We start from the raw sequence: 21536 nt of genomic DNA, 5'->3' as shown, positions 1-21536 counted from the left end.
ACATTTATTTTAAAAAATCTTAGGAGTGTTTTACCAGCAAAGAACAGTGAAGAAAGCAATATGCTCTAATGGGTCCACTGAGGATTAATCATGCTATTGTTTGGTTGGTTAGCTGGCTATTCACAGCTAGATGCTGTGACTGCACTTTCCAGCAGGCAAAAGCCATAGCTGTTTCTCCATTGACGCCAGGGTTGGGAATCATTTAAATTTTATCGATTCTGACTCCAATAACGATTCTGCTTATCGATTTTGATTCTTATCGATTCCCAGTTTCGATTCCACAGTTGAAGTAAAACATTTAGAAATCAACCTGTATGGTCATTTAGCCTGCTTATTGACTTTGCAAAACATTTATATATTTATGAGCACCGTTTTGTGCATATATACATATAGAACCATGTTTTTTTCTGATTTATTACAATTTGTATTACCATAGTTGAACTACATCATGGTTAAACTGTTGTAACTATAATGAAACTATGGTTAATTTGTGGTTCCTGTGCTTTTTAATACAAATACTATAGCTAAACTATGCTTACTATAGTAAAAATATTGCTAATTGTCATAAGGGCTTTTATTGAGATATCAGCAGTCACGCAACGCATGTACTTTTCTGAAAATATGCACACAGGAATTGATAAGAGGAATTCAAATTTTAATCTCAAGTATCCAATTCCTATTCCTTTTGTTTCCGATCCGATTCCTATAGCTTTTCGATTCCGATTCCAAATTGGAATTGATTTTCGATATCCAACCTAATTGACGGTCTTTCAAAAGTTCTGGACGTGTCGCAAATGCTAACCTTAGCTTTTGCAGTTCTCCACACGTTGATGATGTCTTCACCTTTGCATATTGAGGGCATGCAGACCTCGATAAGGGAACGGTTATCTTTCAGAATCATCAAATGATAAATTAAGTTCTGCGATCTGGTTTCATCAGACGCTTGTGCCTGGCCCGAAGTTAACTTCAGTCTGTTTGTTGATCGGTCTGGCTATTGGCTAATAATATAACTATTTTATAATACATTTAATAAGATAGTAGTCAGTGTTGGGTGTAACAAGTTACTAAATAATTAGTTTATGTAATTTAAGTACTTTTCCCTTAAAAAAGTAAAGTAAGGGATCACTCTTATTTTTTCTGTAATTTAATTACAGTTACTTCGGATGTAATTGAACTAAATACTGCGTAATGTACAATAGTGGAATTGACATTAAAATTCTAAGTTGAAAATGCATTCATTAATGTATCTTTCTCACATTTGTAATACTTTAGTCAGTTAATAAGTAACTTTATGTAGTTTTATATTATGTATTTGAATTAATTAAGAGTCGTTTCGTGTCTATCCTTGAATCACTTAACTTATCAAGGTTGATAGGATATAGAAAGTAATTAGTAATAAGTAATTAAATACTTTTTGAAGAGAGTATTTTGTACACTAATCTAATTACACTATTGAATATGTAATTAGTAACTAGCAATTAATTACTTTATCAGAGTAACTTACCCAACACTGATATTTAAAGGGGATGTGCAACGGTGTGTCATGAATTCTGACGTCTTTACAATGTTAAACGTGCTGTCTTCTCATGCTTAACATGGTCAACTTGTCAAAAAACGAGTTGGACGTATTACGTAGTATTTATGTGCTCGATACACTCCCCCAATGTTCGTACAGGTTTCGGAAAGTTTTTTTCGAACATGAAAAATCGTTACGTAACAACTTTTCTTAGTCCCTTATTGGATAATTCTCCCGGCAAAGGAACGCCTACGCGTAACCCAGCAAGAGAAATAGCGCGCCCATACGTCATCACCCAGCGACAGCGAAGAGAACGCCCAAGCGCGAACCATAACCGTGTTAGAACCCGGAGGTAAGACAACAGTGGATGCAGTTTGTTTTTCCAGGACAGCAGCGGAGTAATGTTTTTGTTTGTGAACGTCATTTCGAAGACGATTGTTTCTCAAACAAGTACCAGTTTTACTCTGGATTTTCAAGTCGCTTGCAACTGAATGACGGAGCGGTGCCAACGATAAAAGTGACCGTTTTGGAGTCTGAACCACAGCCGGTAAGTAAAACTTTGTGAAATATCTATGTTTTGTTAGCAATCGGCGTCTCAGTGCATGTAATGTAAACAACAGGATCATTTGGACCGGTGTCACGATAGCAGTTAGCCATTTCAGAGTTTTAAAATAGAAAATACAAAGCGTTACTTTCTATGATATTATAATGTATATGAAATTATGGCTTTTTAAAGTCTTACCAATGTATACTGGTACGGCACAGGATTTCAATTGTGTTGTAATCTTTTACGTGAGCTTTCACAAGTGATACATGCCCAATATGAGCGTTACAGTAAATTCCATAAATGTTTGTAAGTATGAATAACACATACTGTGGATGTACAGTCTCTTTGGGATTATGTAATGATGCATTTACATGCATTTGATTTGTTTACAACCAGAGGTGTCCCGTTGTTTATCTAAAAAACATTTCAAGTCTGCTCTCTCACCACCCCACACACACCTAACCTACTTTTCACCTATTGTTTGCAATACAGGTAGCTGCTGAAAATTGTACAGGAGTTGATTATGTCGTGAATGTAGTATAGCAATGTGATTATAGTGTCTGTTACAGTAGTAACTTGTAACCTATCAAAATGTGTTTTATCACAGGAATCATGGTACGTTACAAAGTAGAAGAAGATTGCTGAACAAAAGACTTCTCAAAGATGTGGGAAAGCTGAGCCACCATCAACAAACTTCAGCTCTAGAGGCATTTCACGGTGTCATTCTGAGATTTGCACCGAAGAGTGTTGTTTTACTGTTTATTTCATGCTATGCAGGTAATAGTTTATATTTCACTTGTCAGTAAAACAAACTGTACAGAAGAATAATTATTGTCCAATTTGAATAACATACACTTGACAGTTGTTTCCTTTTACTATTGATTTTTCTAGACTCTATCTAGCGGGAATGCATTACAATGAAAATGAAGATCGTGATCAGGCAACGACCCTTGAGGGCACACCTGTATACTACGTGATGTACCCAAAATCAAAGAAGGGGCAACCAATAGTCAAGCCAAAGAAAACAGAGCCCACTTTTGGTATGTCCACATATGTCCACTTTATTATAAATGTGTTTTGCAGTTAAAATTATAAGTTGTTCTATGAATGTATAAAATATATAAAGAAATTTAAATGGTACAGAAATGAAAATGTAACAGTACTTACACAAGTGTAAAAATATAACAAGGATAAAAAACGTTTAAACCACAAACATTTCCATGCCAGGATACATCAGTGACCTCATGACACTGCTGTTCATGGAAGTGTTTGACAACCCTGAAGTCTTTGTTGAGGAACTCAGAAAATTTCCCATTCCAGAAGACCTGTCTGTGCAGTGTGACAAGCCGTCAAATTGTCTATGGTTCAATCCAGTGGTTGCCGGAAGCCAACGTAGTTCCCACCAGCATCAGGAAACTCCTGGCGAATCCGCTTGACAACACATGCAGGAATGACCACACGCACATGTCTGCCGAGCTATCCCCAGCACCAGCTGACAAAACTGCGATAGGCCAAATACCTGAAACGTCTGGAAAAGAGTTGTGTACTTACTGCAATAATGTCAACATAAACCTCATATTTGTATTGATATCAACAATCATCTTTGCATGTGTATTAATGTGCATTGTTTATATGTTCTTGAACATACTATTTCTTAAAGTTAATTTGTTCTATGGAAAGTTTGCTTACAAAATAAACATATATTTTTTAAATCGCTTTGGTTTGATGATGTGACATAACAGTAAGGTTACATACAGTTAAACATATGTTAATTTTAAAGTTACTCACTCCTACTCCATTCTCCTTCTGAGTGGGCCATAGTCAGCTCTGTAAATATTATTTATGTTCTGCAGTGTATAGACACTCAGGCAATTGGACTCTAGTCCAGGATGTTCAGTCATACATTGCAGAGAGGTTGGTGCCTGAAGTATTCTTGTCATTACCTTTTAAAAATTATTACAAGACATCTTTTACAGATGTAATTTGCAGTAACTCAACTATACAATTGCAGTGTTATTTTCAACATTTCATTTTATAGAATTACGTGTAACACACTGTGGATCATGTATGTATGTTTAAACAGTAATCCCTAGTTTATAAATATATTAATATAATGACATGCAGACAGTTTACAAAACAACAGCTTTAAAATACTTGGATTATTCGACAATGCCATATTAACAAGGAATAGACTATGAGATGTTATTAGTGCTAAGGCTTGGCGTAATGTATGTTCTACTAATTGTAAGATGCTTTGGATAAATGCGTTTGCCAAATGAATACATGTAAATAACATAAATACTGTTCATGACAGCGTTACCTTCTCTATTTCTTGACAGCACACATTTTCGGCCTCTGTTGGCATTGTAATGCACCAAGGCATTTACACCTTTTAAAAACAGGAAAATACAGAAGACAATTAAAATATTTTGAATGGTGACTTATACGATTTTAAAATAGCGGCAAATCTAACGAGGAATAACAATGTTTACCATATAGAAACGTCCATCTGTAGTCGTTGCTGCTGTGGTTCTTGTTCTACTACAGACTCGGGGTCCGATTCTGGATCATATATGTAAGGCTCGATCAAACTGTAAGCCATAGTTAACCATACAACAGCTGGCGGACGTCACGCAGAGGCTGCGCGTACTCATCTTTAGCTCCGCCCATAGGAACGCCCCCGGGAGGTCGGCTTTCTTCGGAAATAATCGTACAGCTGTATCTGTCTTCTGTAAATGTGAGAAAACTAAACAATTTTCAGAGAGATGAAGAACGCAATACTACTCTACAGGTACTCAAGATTAACATAAAATTGGCAGAACCGGCTTATTTAACCCCTCCTTTAATAATATAACTCTATTCTCTGCAAATGTGTGCCGGAATTTAAGTTTGGACTACAAAAGCGCACATGCACAGCAACATTTGTTTATGTTGTTGCTTTGAAACCTTCTAAAGGTCTTGAGACTGTGCTGTTTTACTATCAGTCAATCAGCTTTAGAATGTTAGTGGCTGCATGATATTTAGTCACAAGACATGTAGCAGGTAATCGGTTAAAAAAAATCTGTATAACCAAAAGTAGCAGCCATTGAGGTTAATAAAAATGTATAGACCTTTTGTGTCAAATGTTGGTTGCAAAAAATAATTCAATTAAATAATAGAAAATATAATTTATTATATAACATAAATTGCATTATTATAAATAAAAATATTAAAAAAATAAAATAAATAACTAAATCAACCTGAACTCACAATTAATCTATGATTGCATCTTTTAAAACTGAGATATGAAATGATGAGAAACAGCATATTGCACCAACTCCATGCTTTATTAATAACCTAGTTTCATGGGACTATAGAGGCTTGAAGCTTGTAGAGGTCAGAGGCAAGTTTCTTATGTCTATTCATCATGATGAGCAGTGGATTGTGGCTGTATGTTCGTCTGTATGTGTGCAAGGTGTGGGTGGAGCAGAGGTGAGGCTTTTGTCTGCTGTCACAGACACATCATGTCAGGGAGGTGCGTGGAGAGAAGAACCCAAGCGCAGGCAGACGTGAAGACTTTAATACACGAAACGAGAAAACAAAACCCACAATGGGGACACCCAGAACTATAACTAAAATAAAAACTGATACAAAACACTTCCCACGGGGGGGCAAAAACAAACTAACAAAACAAGGCATGACACAACGTCTTACAAAAAAACACGGCAGGGTGACTAAGACTAAAACACAACACTCACATTACACGGACAAGGCAATTGAACAGGCACACGGGCAACAACACGAGAATTAGAACCAGGAACAGGGTACATCCAGCGCTCACAACCACAGAACACGCACAACAAACGTAATACACGAGCACAGGACAAAGGAACATGAGGGTATAAATAGGGAAGACAAACGAGGGATAACGAGCAAGGGCAGGTGTAGAACATAAGACACAAGAGGGAGTCAATACAGGAAACGAGAGGGGCGGGGCCAATGACAAGACCTGAGAAAACACATGAGATGTCAAAAAACAAACATCTCATGGCTTTCTCACATATAACCTAAGGCTTTGCCATGACTCTGCTACAGGACCAAGAAAAACATGACTAAGGAAGCAGAGCCATGACACATCAGAGCATAGCATCAATCAAGCCCTTTCATTAGAGACTGTCGAGGTCTCTCAGCGCCTCCATCTGCAGATGAGCTCTCCATTATTGATCAAACTAAATACATCCAGATGCCTTCATACTGGGGCTTCTCCCAGATAGGAAGTTTCCAGCAGGTTTCAGTGGGGCAAGAGGAATTCTTCCTTGATGCAAAGTTGATCTGTGCATGATGCACTTGGATGAAAATACATTCATTATATTAAAAAAAAGAGTATACAGATCAAGTCAAATGAGCTAGAAAGTGTGCAAAAGAATAGAGTTGGCAATAACTGCAAATATATTTCTAGATGTGTTTTACAATATATGTGCAGTACAAAAAAAAAAGATTTGTGTTTGTTTTTATAAACGGATCATATTGCACACATTGCAAAAAAAAACTGTATTGTAATGTACTGTATGCAGTTTTCTAAAACTAAGATGTTACAGAACTATTTTTAAAGGGGTCATATGGCTATACGCAAGTAAGATGGGTGTACCTGTCAGCACAATTGCTTTGGAACCTGATGTTCCAAATATGGTAAGAGGGGTTACATTTCTGTCACACCCTTGCAGTATCTGACCAATCACTAGGCACTGATTAACTGGCCAATCATAGCACACCCTACTTTTCAGAGCAATGAACTTTGTAAAAAATCTGCTTGTTTCAGAGAGGCGGGGCAAAGAGGAGACACAAACATGCACGGTATGTGGAAAATACAGTGTTTTTGAACCTTAAATCCTGTATACACATTGCATTACATCTAAAACAAACGATAATATTCGTTTAGCCGTGTCATATGACCCCTTTAAGCATCATTTTGAATATTTTATAGTTGGAGCAAACAACTTTCTGACACAGTTGCGACGAAAGTGTTGTTGCTGAGCAACATACAACCTCAAAAACAATAAAGTAAAGGTAAAAGGGATATGTCATCATTATCAAATGTCTGCTTAACCTACAAAATGGTTAATGAGCACTGTGAGACTATACGCGACAGAAGGTGCTACAAGAAACTGCAGATGTTATTTGGAATAATGATAATAACGTCTCTATTTCATTTTTATGTGTATGTTAACCGCTTAATATAACAACCTGTAAGCCTTTTTACCTGTAAGCAATCATTTTCTAACACATTTTTAAAAAGAATAAAATGTTGACAGCAGGTGGTGTTAGCAAAAATATCTATTACACATAGGTACAAACATTTATGCATAGAATGAATGAATATTTTGATAAGACATGATCAAAACGCAAACTGGCTAATGAAGAATAACATACAGTATATGTTTAAATACAATTGCAGTGCTTTAGCAGTATCTAAACACCCATGTTTATAATATAGAATTATAAACTAATTATAGCTTGACTTGTAGGTAATTCTTTTTGGCAGATGCTTCAGTTTTGGTACTAAGAACTGTCAGTGTTACTGCAAAAGTAACTGCTGTCACCTAGTGGTAGTGTTACAATACTGTACAATTCATGATGTAATTTTGCCCTAATAAAACATGTTCATATCACATGTACATATGTTGTTTATTATTTGAATCGATGATTAACATCTAGAAGTGCAGAATTCAAAATAGAGGATTACAAGGAAGAACCTGCAATGAGTAAGAAAGTAATTGTAAGAAAATAACGTAGATATATGTGTAAGCAAAGCATGCAATACAATTTTATTATATAATTTTTTTTCTTATTAAATACTTACAGTACATGAAATCCAGCAGTATATGAATTACTCCTTATGTTCAAAGAACATGAAATCCTGAAAGAGAACATACAGGGGTTTGTTACACTGCTACAAACTCGTCCAACCAGAAATATGATGACATATGAGAGCAATGGCTCATTTTTGCTTACTATGAGAAAGCATGTTCCAAAAAGAGCAGCTTTGATCTTCACGTCCAGATCCAAAGGAAAGCAGATTCCAAAATTGTCTGCATCAGTGAAAGCTTCTCTCACCAGACCAGTCCACTGTTTGGAGATTCTTCCCACCTTGGTTGACTCATCCATGGACAGCACCTGTTTTATAAACCAAATACACAACAGTTTACAATCATGCTAAATGTTCTGTTAGTAGGCTCTGAACAATATGCTTTTGTATTGCATGTTGCAATGACCTTCAAACTGTCTTCAACGTTTTTTGGGGGAAGGTCCTCTTAGATGAGAGCTGCATGGAGCATGGGGACCCCCTTATACTAAATGTGACCCTGGACGACAAAACCAGTCTTAAGGGTCAATTTTTCGAAACTGAGATTTTCACATCATCTGAAAGCTGAAGAAATAAGCTTTCTATTGATATACAGTATGGTTTGTTAGGATAGGACACTATCTGGCGGAACAACAACTATTTACAAAGCTGGAATCTGAGGGTGCAAAAAAATCAAAATATTGAGAAAATCGCCTTTGAAGTTGTTAATCTGAGGCACTGTAGCAGGTCCACTCACAAAAATAAAGTTTTTATACATATACAGTAGGAAATTTATAAAATATCTTCATGGAACATGATCTTTATTTAATATAATGATTTTTGGCAAAAAGAAAAATCGTAAATTTTTACCCATACCATGTATTTCTGCTGAATACTAAAAATGTTCCTATGCTACTTAAGACTGGTTTTGTTGTCCAGGGTCACAAATGTGTAAACCGAGCTGTTTAAATAGAAACAACCCTTATTGTCACAGCAACATTATTTTAAGACATTATATTAGTACTATTATGCATGCTATTGTTGCACATACATACTTTTCTGTGTATTATTTTTATTAATAATATAGATTTATTATTTTAAGGGATTTGCAGCATGGACAATTTACTTGTCCTGAACCTTAGTTTTTATTAAGGCTTCAATGAGATGACTGACCCTGGTTAATGGCACAAAGACTATTCTAGTGGAGGTAGGGGTTGTCTCTGGATGCGAAAGAAATTAGTGCAGATTTTATGCATTCTGTTGTAAAAGCAGGCCATTTTATTAAGTGTAATTACTTTTTCTTCCGCTTCTATTTTATAATTCTGAGTTCCGTTGTCTTTCTCGTGGATCAGCATTGTTGCGGCTGTTATACGAAAAAAAATACAGCATATGCACGCACGCACACACACACACACACTAGCACATGATCAGTGGTTTTGTAAAATTTGATAAATTGAACTGGTCTGGCTCAGTTCATCAGTGATTGGGTGAGAACACTTCATATTTACTGGCTGTGGAAACTAGTGGGAGGGGCTCATTATACGACAGGCAAAACGCCGTAAATAGTGCGGTTTTTACGGCGTGTTTACCGTTTAAAACGCCGTCAAACACGCCATTCGGATATAAACGCGTTTAATCTATAGCGTAATTGTGATACCATCGGCTTGCAATAGGTGTGGTGTCATTTGCCTGTCAATTTAGCACTTTACAGCTTTAACAAATTTGAACAGAAGTTCAGAATTATGAGAATCCACTGTATTTGCACGCAACTCCTTTCATGCGTAGCCTGAAAGATGAAGCAGATGGAGACAATGAAGCAGATGTAACGTTTCTTCTATTGCTTCTGCTGCCTGAATGGATGTTTTTGTCCACATGCAGGTTAAAATTGCAATGCGCGAGAGCTTCAATGAGTCCGCGCGAGAGAACATTGGTACATTGGAACATTGAACATGGATTAAAATGTTAACACGGCATAAAATTATTATTTACTTTTTATCTAATATGGCTCATACCTCAAAGTTCACATCAGCGCAACATCTGAAAGAACAGAACGGCCCCACAATCTTCAGAACTCCTTCTCTCTTCTCGTTCTGTATTGTGAACTTGGGAAGGAACGGATGCCAGTTCTGGATCACATATCCAATCGGGGTGCCTGGTGGAGACTGGATTTCGAGCTGTGAGGCAGACACAAATGCTATGATGCATTCAGACAAAATCTAAATCAACGAATAATAATTACAAAATAAGAATTTAGCAAATCATTAAAAACATTTCACAACTCGACAGTGACATTTAGGCTGCTAATAATAGCCTAAATGTCCTTCACAATAGCATTATTTTTTGCCAGTCCTCATCAGGAAAGAAACTGAGCCCTAGGTTTACAAAACGACTATAGTGTGAGATCTAGTAAGGATTAAAGAACTGAACGTATAGATTTCCCAAACAGAAATGTGTAGGCCTATTACCTCTTGCAGGCAACAGGGGCAACAGCAACTTGCACACTTCAGAGGGCGTGAGAGCGTCATAACTTCCTGTCCCATGTTATCATGAACATGGAGGACGAAGGAGCGCATCGGTCCACAGCACTGCCTGTTACAGCAGTCATTCTCCTCAGCTACATAGAACACCTGCTGGCCCATGCTGTTCTTCACCAAATATTTATTATTCGTCTCCCAGCCCAATATAACTGTGAGTAATGGCACAATACAAACACGTTTACCAAGGAAAGAGTAGTTATAGGCGCTGCATATTTACTAATTCACAGTAAATCACACTAGCTTTATAAGTGTAAAACGTCTCTTATCAATCAACAAACTATATTCTAACTTATCAAGGAATTGTTATTATTAAACATTTTAGATAGACAATTACACAGTATTTTCACCTATAGATATTTATATCATTTTTGTAATGACTTAATCAGATTTGACTCATTCTCGTGTGTTTTTCAGGCCTGGAAATTATCATTTAAAAAACTTCATGATGTCGATGAGTGTGGAAACCCTGCTTATTGTTAAAATAACTGCAGCAAAGACTATTCGGTTGTTTAGTCTGACGCCACGCACCACCATATATGGAAGGTCTTATATTGTTTCCGGGTCCAAATGCTCAATAAGATGCTATAGGCCAGTGGTGTCAATCTCAATTCCTGGAGGGCCGCAGCTCTGCAGTTTAGCTCCAACCAATTCCAACCCACACCTGTTTAGAGGTTTCTAGTAATCCTAAAGACCTTGATTAGATGAATCAGGTGTGTTTGATTAGGGTTGGAGCTAAACTGTGCAGAGCTGCGGCCCTCCAGGAATTGAGTTTGACACTCCTGCTATAGGCAAACAACAACAAAATGCTAATATACACTCATGGCGAGCTGTAAAACTATCGGAAAACCACGATCCTAACCTTTATCTTCGCAACGAAATCCCATATGGCCAGTCAGTGATTCATTTTTAATAATTTATTCAAATATTGAAATGAATTGACACTTGGTCCCGGAAACGGTATTCCTTATGTTACCACTTAACAACCGAAGATATACCAAGAGGCAAAACTCAATAGAATGTTCCATTGCAACACCAGCGCCCGCCATTTTGGGGTCAAAGCGACTCTACTTTTTGCTGTCGCGATGGCAATATGAGCTGCTTTGTTGAAAAAAAAACACTAAAGCTGAAATTCAACCTAAATTATGTTTTTACATGATGACAAAAGCCTTGGTTCACTAGAAACCATGTCAGTTATAAAGCATTTTCACCCCAAAATGGCGGCCGCGCTGTTTCCCATACAGCACCAGAGTTTATATACTCTTTGACTCTGCATGAAAAAATCTATTAATATCAGTGAAAATAAGTGATCATGACATTACCTTCAACTAGCTCGACTTGCTGCTGAACAAGGAGCTGATCAATCTGTGTTATGAATTATTGAAGATGAACTCAAGTTATAACAATATTTAAAGCAATCAATGGCAACATATTCTATATATACTTTAAAATAGCCCATACTGTTATTGTGCATAACATGTATCAACATTCATTTAAGAAGAATGCTATTTATTGAATAATTTAATAATATATTGTGCAACACATGCTTATTCGCCAATGTTGGAGAAGATAACTTAATCATTTTCCGTCAGTGTCTATATTGGCTGAAAAGCTCTACCTGGGTCAGGTACTCCAGTCCTGGGGGGCAGCCAGCGGGTCTTTCTGGAACTGGCATCATTGAAATCTGATTGGGCATGGGAACTTAAGCAGGAGGGGAAATAAAGGAAATATTAAAGATTTCAACCAATAATATGAATTCTGTCATAATTTATGAATCCTCATGTTCTTTGAAACCTGTATACTTTTCTTCTATGAAACGTAAAAAGGCGTTTGACATATCTAAGTTTCTCTTTTGTGTACAATGACAGTGAATTATCACTTGTAGGTGAACTATTTCTAAGTAACTAGAGACAAGAAAAGGACAGCTTTTGTTTTCCTATACAAAAATGTTCATTTCTTTCTGAGCTCCTCCTACCTTGTCCTGGTAGGGGTGGTCCCTGGCCATACGGTGGGGTAGGATATACTTCCATGGTTGTAGGTCAATGAAGTAGAATATAATGAGAACAACAATGTCTTAATCATTTTATGTGAACCATGAACTTTATTACTTAATTTCTACTTCATTTTCATTCACCATGGGTGCAGCTGGTCTGACATTTACTTATAGCTTGGGAGTTAAGAAACAGCTTTGTTTGCTGTGAATGCATACAGTAAGTGTCTTTGTGAGATACACCATACAACAGCAGTAAATAACCCAGAACTGTCAGGATCAGGTTGCTGATGATAAGGATTTGACCCACTCACCATTATTTTCTGCCATAGTGGATGGCTGCATTTTATTCCCTGCAAGAATAAACCAGACAAGCAAGTTATGCAAATTTGTTCCTCTGTTTTGTTTGCAATGCTTTTTCAGGAGTGGTATGGCCTTAGACCAAAATAGCCATTTTCCAAACAGACAGGAGGAAATAAATACACAGTTTACTCTATGTAATAATGCAAGCTGGACCCCAGGAACATATTAAAATCACATGTAAATTTAATTGGAAGGAATATACGTTGGTATCTCACAAGAAATTAACATGTAAAAGATTTGCATTTATGTCAAGGTCAGTGGCCTCTCAACGTATGCGGTTGTAACCATGTTACTTTCCATGTAGTTTTTTTGCATATTTGTCATGCTTAAATGATCCAGATCATCAAACAAATTTTAATATTACACAAAGAAAAAAAGAGTAAATACAAAATGCAGTTTTTACAACTGCAATCAAGCGTTTGTGATAGCTCGCAATGAGTCTTTCACATCACTGTGGAGGAATTTTGGCCCACTCTTCTTTGCAGAATTGTTTTAATTCAGCCACATTGGAGGGTCTTCGAGCATGAACAGCCTTTTTAAGGTCATGCCACAGCATTTCAATTGGATTTAAGTCCGGACTTTGACTAGGCCACTCCAAAACCTTTATTTTGTTTTTTTTAGCCATTCAGAGGTGGACTTGCTGGTGTGTTTTGGATCATTGTCCTGCTGCATAACCCAAGTGCGTTTAAGCTTGAGGTCACAAACCGATGTCCAGACATTCTCTTTTAGGATTTTCTGGTAGAGCGCAGAATTCATGGTTCCATCAATTATGGCCAGTCGTCCAGGTCCTGAAGTTGCAAAGCAGTCCCAGACCGTCACACTACCTCCACCACGTTTGACTGTTGGTATGATGTTCTTTTTATGAAATGCTGTGTTAGTTTTACGCCAGATGTAACGGGACACACACCTTCCAAAAAGTTCAACCTTTGTCTCATCAGTCCACAGAATATTTGCCCAAAGTTTTGGGGATCATCAAGATGTTTTTTAGTAAATGTGAGACGAGCCTTTGTGTCCTTTTTGGTCAGCAGTGGTTTTCGCCTTGGAACTCTCCCATGGATGCCATTTTTGCACAGTCTCTTTCTTATTGTAGAATCATGAACACTGACCTTAACTAAAGCAAGAAAGGCCTGCAGTTCTTTAGATGTTGTTCTGGGATCTTTTATGACCTCCAAGATGAGTCGTCGTTGTGCTCTTGGAGTAATTTTGGTAGGCCGGCCACTCCTGGGCCGGCCACTCCTGGGACGGTTTACCACTGTTCCATGCTTTATCCATTTGTAGATAATGGCTCTCACCGTGGTTCACTGGAGTCCCAAAGCCTTAGAAATGGCTTTTAACCCTTTCTAGACTGATACATTTCAATTACTTTGTTTCTCATCTGTTCTTGATTTTCTCTAGGTCGCGGCATGAATTATCGCTATTTGAGATCTTTTAGACTACTTCAGTTTGTCAGACAGGTTCTACTTAAGTGATTTCTTGATTCAACAGGTCTGGGGGGCAATTACTTTTTCACATAGGGTCAGAAATATTTGGATTGTTTTTTCCCTTATTAAATAAAACCATCATTTAAAAAATGCATTTTGTATTTACTCTTTTTTTCTTTGTGTAATATTAAAATTTGTTTGATGATCTGAATCATTTAAAGCAGCAGTCCGCAAGTTTTTGGGAGTAAAAATTAGCTAAAACCAATTATTGAGCAAGTACACGAAAGAACGGTGTTTAAAACTGTGTCACTACCCTTGCTGGATTCACCGCGGAAAGCTTGTAATGGTTTGTAATTTGCCCTGTCGGGTCGACTTTTCCGGAGATCCTTATATGGTGTCTTTCATCTGTGCGTCATTTCTTCACATTCATACACAGAACGAAGAGGATCCGGCTGCTAGCCAGCGCGTGGATGCTGCGAGTGACAGGCGATTTGTAGCGTGTACTCACAACTGAACTGTTGGGTAGGATTTCATACAACGTTTAGTATTATTTATGGCGGCGTTTAGTACTTTTACTTTTAAACGCCAAGCAGTGTTGACATCTGGGGATTCATCATTTGTGAAAAACAAGAAAGAACGAACTGAAGACGGTTTACAAAGAAACAGGGAATGTGATCGGACTCGTGCGAAAATGAATATTGGCAAGGCATTTCAAAGGTGGCGGGTACTCCGTGATCTGAAAGGATTGTAAACGGATGCAGACATCGCTTTATTTCTTCTGAACAGGTAAGACACATTTTTAATATTTCAATAAATAACACAAAAACCGTAGTGCACTTGTTGTGTTAATATAGACGGGTACAGTTTCATCGGTTGTTCTTTCTCTCTTTATGTTCGTTATGATAAATGTAATTTAAGACCTATTCGCCCGGGATAGTATTATCTGGGGACCTCGTGTGATTTAGAAATGACCTCCCCACATCTGTATTTCATTAGCACGGACAAGTGAAGCCCGTGATTTTACTCAAATGTACGGACTTATATCCCAGATATGATGACGAGGCTTTGCATATAGTATATATAGTTGTATGATGTACAGCGATGTATGACCGTGCCTGTCAGCATTTGAGGGCGTTCAGGGATCTTCGCGTTCAGGGATCTTCTGTCTGGTTCGCGTTACGGGAGTTTCCATGAGAAATAACAAAATGACCCAGCACCCGAAATAATATCAAAACACTTCAACACAGCCTCCATTTGCGCTATTTGTGTCTGTTTATGTTCTTATTAGATTAGATTAGATTCAACTTTATTGTCATTGCACATGTACAAGTACAAGGCAACGAAATGTGACCTCTGCATTTAACCCATCCAGAGAGTAGTGAACACACGCACAGCAAGTGGTGAACACATGTACCCCCGGAGCAGTGGGCAGCTATCACTGCAGTGCCCGGGGAGCAAGTAGGGATAAGGTGCCTTGCTCAAGGGCACCTCAGTTGTTACCCGCCGGCCCTGGGAATCGAACCGGCAACCTTCTGGTCACGAGTCCGTAGGCCACAACTGCCCTAGGCCACAACTGCCCTATTTGTTTCGTGTTATATCATCTGCCATGTTATCTGTGTTTATTATGCGCTACTGATGTACAGTGAAGATTCTCACCGCTGCACTGTCACAGGCCACGACTCAAAACATCAGACTCATCCGCGCAGTTGAGCAGTGCCGAATCACAACTCACGCAAAGAAATACCTCCGCACATCACCTGCAGTGAGTAGTATCTGACTGCAATATCATATCTAAAGTTCTGGAAAAAGTAGTTTCAACTCAATTATGCTCCTTCCTCCAAAGGAATGACATCAATGAAGAATTCCAGTCTGGATTTAGAGCATGTCACAGTACAGAGACTGCTTTGATCAGAGTTACAAATGATCTGCTTTTGGCGTCTGACCGAGGTTGTATCTCGTTATTGGTGCTGCTAGACCTTAGCGCTGCATTCGATACCATTGACCACAGCACACTCCTACATAGACTCGAAAATTATGTCGGCATTAAGGGAATAGCTTTGAAATGGTTTAAATCTTATTTATCCGACCGTTTTCAATTTGTAGCAATAAACAATGAGGTGTCACGCAAATCGCAAGTCCAGTACGGTGTACCACAGGGCTCAGTCTTAGGGCCTCTGCTCTTCGCATTATACATGCTACCTCTAGGAGATATAATAAAGCGACACGGAGTTAGCTTTCACTGTTATGCTGATGATACTCAACTTTATATTTCCTCGAAGCCTCATGAAACACAGCAGTTCCATCGAATAATGGAATGCATAGTCGATATAAAAAACTGGATGAGTAACAACTTTTTATTACTGAACTCGGACAAAACGGAAGTGTTACTTATTGGACCGAAAACTGCTATAAGTAACAACCAAGAATACTGTTTAACTATTGACGGATGTTCCATAAAACCCTCGTCGTCAGCAAAGAATCTTGGCGTTCTATTCGATAGTAATCTGTCATTTGAGAGCCACGTCGCCAACACCTGTAAAATTGCGTTTTTCCATCTTAAGAATATATCTAAACTACGTCATATGCTGTCAATTCAGATGCAGAGAAGTTAATTCATGCATTCATGACATCAAGACTAGATTACTGTAATGCACTGTTAGGTGGTTGCCCTGCAGGCTTATTACAAAAACTCCAATTGGTCCAAAACGCGGCAGCTCGAGTTCTTACACGTACAAAAAAGTATGAACATATTAGCCCGGTTCTGTCAACCTTGCACTGGTTACCTATAAAGCATCGCGTTAACTTTAAAATCTTGCTTATTACCTATAAAGCCTTACATGGTTTAGCTCCTCAGTACTTGAATGAACTCCTTTTGTATTACAGTCCTTCACGTGCATTACGCTCTCAGGCGTCCTGTCAGTTGGTAATACCTAGAATTTCAAAATCAAGTGCAGGTGGTAGATCCTTTTCCTATCTAGCCCTAAACTTTGGAATAGTCTTCCCTGCACTGTCCGGGAGGCAGACACACTCTGTCAGTTTAAATCTAGACTAAAGACGCATCTTTTTAATCTTGCATACACTACTCTTCCATAATATAAATCTTCTAGAGGGTTTAGGCTGCATTAGTTAGATCAACCGGAACCAAAAACACAACTGATGTACTTGTTGCATCAAAGAGTACAGAACAGTACTCTACTCTCAGCCAGTCTTGTCTCATTGTTCCAAGGTTACCACAGCGAGCAGGATGCAGTTCATGGCCTGACCTGATGGTAGAGCGGAGAATGGGAAGTGGGGACCTGACAAGAGCTGAGATGATAGAGCTGGATAAAGAAGGACGCGGTCTCTTGACATGTCTTCACCACAAAACTTCAAATGCTATTAGATTATTAATGATAATCTTAAACTATAATTTATTTTATTATTAAGTTTATTTATTTTATTTAGCCTTGTTGTGCAAGTTCTCTGGAGCTTGTGCAGAGGCAGCAGCTTTTGCCAGAGGGGAACTGGAATCCCCTGGTTGGGCCTGGGTTCTCCTGAGGTTTTTTTTCTCGATTAGAGTTTTGGGTTCCTCGCCACCGTTTGCATACTGTTTTTGCACTATCTGCCTGACCGGGGGGGCTGCTTTAGAATTTTAAAGTTTTACTTAATTAATATTGCATATAGGAATTTATTATCTGTTATATTTGACCTGTGCTTCTCTCTCCTTTATCCTAAATGTGTGCTCTCACTGAGCGTGTGTGTGTGTGCGTACTTGTCTGTGTACGTACGTGTGTGTGTGTGTGTGTGTGTGTGTGTGTGTGTGTGTTGTGTGTGTGTGTGGTGCGTGTGTGTGTGTGTGTTCTTGTGTTGTGGTGTGTGTGCGTGTTGTGTGTGTGGAGTGTTTTGTGTGTGGGTGTGTCTGTCTTCTGTGTTTTCAACCTTTTCTTGTTTTTGCAGGTACAACTTTGATTGTTTTGCTTGTAGTCAATGTGTCTCATGTACAGCTGCTTTGTAACAATGAAAATTGTAAAAGCGCTATATAAATAAAGTTGAGTTGAGTTTTGTGTCAATATCGGAGGCTGCACTCTCAGGACCGCATTTCTGGGGACGCATTTCTAGGACCCTGCGACAACGGAAGTGACGACTCGAGTGCATCTTTCCAGAATGGACGACAATCAGAGTGTGAGTGTCAAATTTGAATGAATTTGTATTAGTTCAACATTAAAAACATTTAACATCTTATTGGAAAGTTAATGTAGCCGAATTGAGTTGCTAAATAGTCTTGAATGCAATATATAGCCACAATATAAGCTTCTAATGCTGTAAAACGAGTTGTAAGTATTTGTTTAGCGAAACTGTAGCACGACTGGCAATGTTGATTTTGTGATTATGGGATGATTATTAATTCTAGACCTAGCCAGCACAATAAACTGTAGCACTCTTCGTTGTGAAACCTTGTTAAATACTCATTGTTTTTCCATTCTAAGTAATTTAAATTCATCTTAATGTTTTAATTGTCTCGTGCTCACAGTCAATTTGTTAATCCCACGATGCATGTCTCATCATTTTGACAATGCTTCTGTAATATTGATAGTTACATTTGACATCATAATAATTGACTGTTAAAAACCATGTCCTAGATTTTGTAATGTACTGTGTAGTCTATTCAAGGACACAGCTCAGTGCAGGCAGTAGTATGACAAAAGATGAATAAATAAATTGGTCAAGTACTAGGCTTCGGCCTAATTTAAATCTATTTATTTATATTGTTTTTTTGTTTTTGTGTGTGTGTTCAACTGTTCAGTTGTGATTTTAAATAAACACAATCTTAAATATGCGCCCAGAGTCATCATTGTGTCTTCACTCTGTACTTGAAATGTGGTTGATCTAGTGACTAAAAGGGAATACCATGATTTCTTGTTTATTTAATTATTTTTTACTTAATTATATTATGCTAGTTAGTCACAATAATTACTCAACATTCAGCTGTTAGCAATAAGGTTTAATTGCATGAAATATAGTATTTGTGTGTAATAAACCTTTTAAAAACTAAGTAATTAGAATTGGGTGGATATACTGTCTTAGGTGCACTTTTTCGGTCCTCAAAAACTAGGGTCCTTGGTATTACGGTTCTCTCCTAACTCCGATTCGGTAGGTGGCGCTGTAAAAACCAATTAGGGTCCTAGAAGTGCGGCCCCAGAAGTGCGGTCCTGAGAGTGCAGCCTCCGATATTGCAGTCGGATAATATTGCCTGCAGTAGCAATTACAAACTGAGATGGCGACAAAGAGGCCAATCCTACGGACTGCCGCTTTAAGCATGACAAAAATGCAAAAAATAAAAAATCCGGAAGGGGGCAAATACTTTTTCACAGCACTGTAAATAATAACTAATATTACTAATAACACTTAGTTTTGCTATTTTTGTTACAAATACTAATACTGACAATTACTGTGATTACTGCCTCTATCTATATATAGATTTTCTACCATAAGACAAGTTGTTCTAAAAAAAGTCATAAATACATTCACAGCTTTGATTTTAGAAATATAAAGCATGGCTTATAAAAAAACATAATTGTTGACCTGTCGAAGATATTGTGTGGTCCTCTGTTTTCAAGTTTTATTTAGTCAGATTTTAAAAGAAAGAAAGAAAGAAAGAAAGAAAGAAAGAAAGAAAGAAAGAAAGAAAGAAAGAAAGAAAGAAAGAAAGAAAGAAAGAAAGAAAGAAAGAAAGTTATTTTAAAGTTACTCACACAAAAGAGAGCTGTTTGTCTTAAGTCCTGTCAGCCACTCTGGTGCCTCCTCTGTGACTTTTTCTGCTTACAAGCGCAACACGAGTTTCCTTCCCATGGACAACAAACTTCTGATTGTGGAGTTCACACCCCTTGCATGAAGCAAAAAGTGAATAAACGCCAGAAAGAAAACCGAAATATGAAAAGAAAGTGAAGATTGTGAACGTTTTGTCTGACGGTCATGCGGAAGTGCGGGTATAGTTATTTATATCCATGGAAACATAGGCGTAATTTGCGGGCGGGTGTGTGGGTCATGTCCCCACCACTTTTTGCCAAAGTCAATTTTGTCCCCACCACTTATTGTAAGAAATAAAAAATACGGAGCGTCTATTTATCGTACAAGTAGCCCACTTTGTAAGCAGAGGCTTTTTATACTAACTCCAAGGCAAAGGTGAAAGGAGCTTAGTTGCTCCCCTGGCGTAGAGCGTAAAATAAGTGTTATCTCCTTCATGTCGTCGTGGGTTCGCGACTGCTCTTTGCTGAACTTTTTCCCTTTCACATATCAGATTGTAAAGGTATTTATTTTTAATAAAATGATGAAAATATTTGAAAATGGCTGTTCAAGTCATACATGTACCAAACATTTTGCGCTTAATTGCACTTTGGTGCTATATATTCGTCCTTATTGTTCTCGACATGCGGTTGCTATCGCCTATTGCAAAATTAATTACATTTTGATACTTGATAGAAAACTCCAATAAATGGAAAAAGTCACAACTTTGTAGTTTCATGAGTTCAAAACAAAATTTAGAAAGTTTGTTGTATATTTGTAGCCTATCAGGCAATGCCCGTAGTAATTAGTGAAAATAAGATTTTTTAAAGATATTATTTTCCATCTGTTTCCCCTGTATACTTGAATGTTTGTCCTTATTAGCAGGGGGTTGTCAAACACCACATTTTTAACATGGGGAAAACACACATTCGTTTCAGTAGTTTTTGTTTCATCACGAATTAATACGTTTAATTACGTACGGCAACAGCCATCCTTACATATAATAAAGCACAACATGCTTTAAATTATATATTGATGAAAACATGATATAGTTTAAAAACAAATGGAAGCGGATCTGATATGTGAAAATTTAGAACAGTGAGATCAGCGGATTCGAACCTGCTTCACGGCAGCATGCGTCTTTCGCACTAACGTTACACCACTGAAGCCGTCGATAAAGCGGCGCAGTTTTTATACTGTTTTCTAGAGGAGTCACCTAACGTTTCGCGCTTGTGATGTTCATGAATATTCCCAACGAGTTCTTACAGAAACAATTTATTAAAGTATTGTTTCTGTCGTCTTTGTCCCCACCACTTTTCAAAACAAAGTTACGCCACTGAATCATCAACACACAGTAGTACAGCAATGTTTTCGAAATGAAGGCGGTGCCACCAGCGAGTGATTTCTTTCCGCTTTTGTGAGGTGTTTAGAGCAGTGGTTCCCAACCTGGGGTCCGTGACCCCCTTAAGGGGGCGCCAGAGTTCACATGAGGGGAGCGGGAGCTAACATTGAGGTTAAATAAAGCTGCATAAATGTTCCACTAATCATTTTAAATAAAAATATTTTTGTATGTTAAAAAAA

At 37.8% G+C, this 21536-nt stretch overlaps 1 protein-coding gene and 1 long non-coding RNA gene across 2 annotated transcripts; one reads left to right on the top strand and one right to left on the bottom strand.

Annotated features, from left to right (window-relative positions):
• Nucleotides 1-1942: 1942 nt before the first annotated feature.
• Nucleotides 1943-3363, top strand: LOC130553768 (uncharacterized). Its single transcript, XR_008962904.1, has 4 exons — nucleotides 1943-2063; nucleotides 2671-2840; nucleotides 2955-3103; nucleotides 3291-3363. It is a non-coding gene; the product is annotated as an uncharacterized LOC130553768 (long non-coding RNA).
• A 3733-nt stretch (nucleotides 3364-7096) lies between these two features.
• On the bottom strand, nucleotides 7097-20274 carry LOC130554512 (phospholipid scramblase 1-like). Its single transcript, XM_057334221.1, has 10 exons — nucleotides 19925-20274; nucleotides 12723-12761; nucleotides 12394-12441; nucleotides 12037-12119; nucleotides 11741-11783; nucleotides 10350-10570; nucleotides 9897-10058; nucleotides 8055-8216; nucleotides 7903-7959; nucleotides 7097-7795 (listed from the first exon to the last, which is right to left on the bottom strand). Exons 2-9 carry the CDS (start codon nucleotides 12751-12753, stop codon nucleotides 7930-7932), a joined length of 780 nt encoding a protein of 259 aa, XP_057190204.1. The 5' UTR covers nucleotides 12754-12761; nucleotides 19925-20274; the 3' UTR covers nucleotides 7097-7795; nucleotides 7903-7929.
• Nucleotides 20275-21536: the final 1262 nt, after the last annotated feature.

The sequence above is a fragment of the Triplophysa rosa genome, linkage group LG5 (genome assembly GCF_024868665.1).
Source record: "Triplophysa rosa linkage group LG5, Trosa_1v2, whole genome shotgun sequence".
Lineage (NCBI taxonomy): Eukaryota > Metazoa > Chordata > Actinopteri > Cypriniformes > Nemacheilidae > Triplophysa > Triplophysa rosa.
This window is presented reverse-complemented; position numbering and strand designations above follow the sequence as displayed.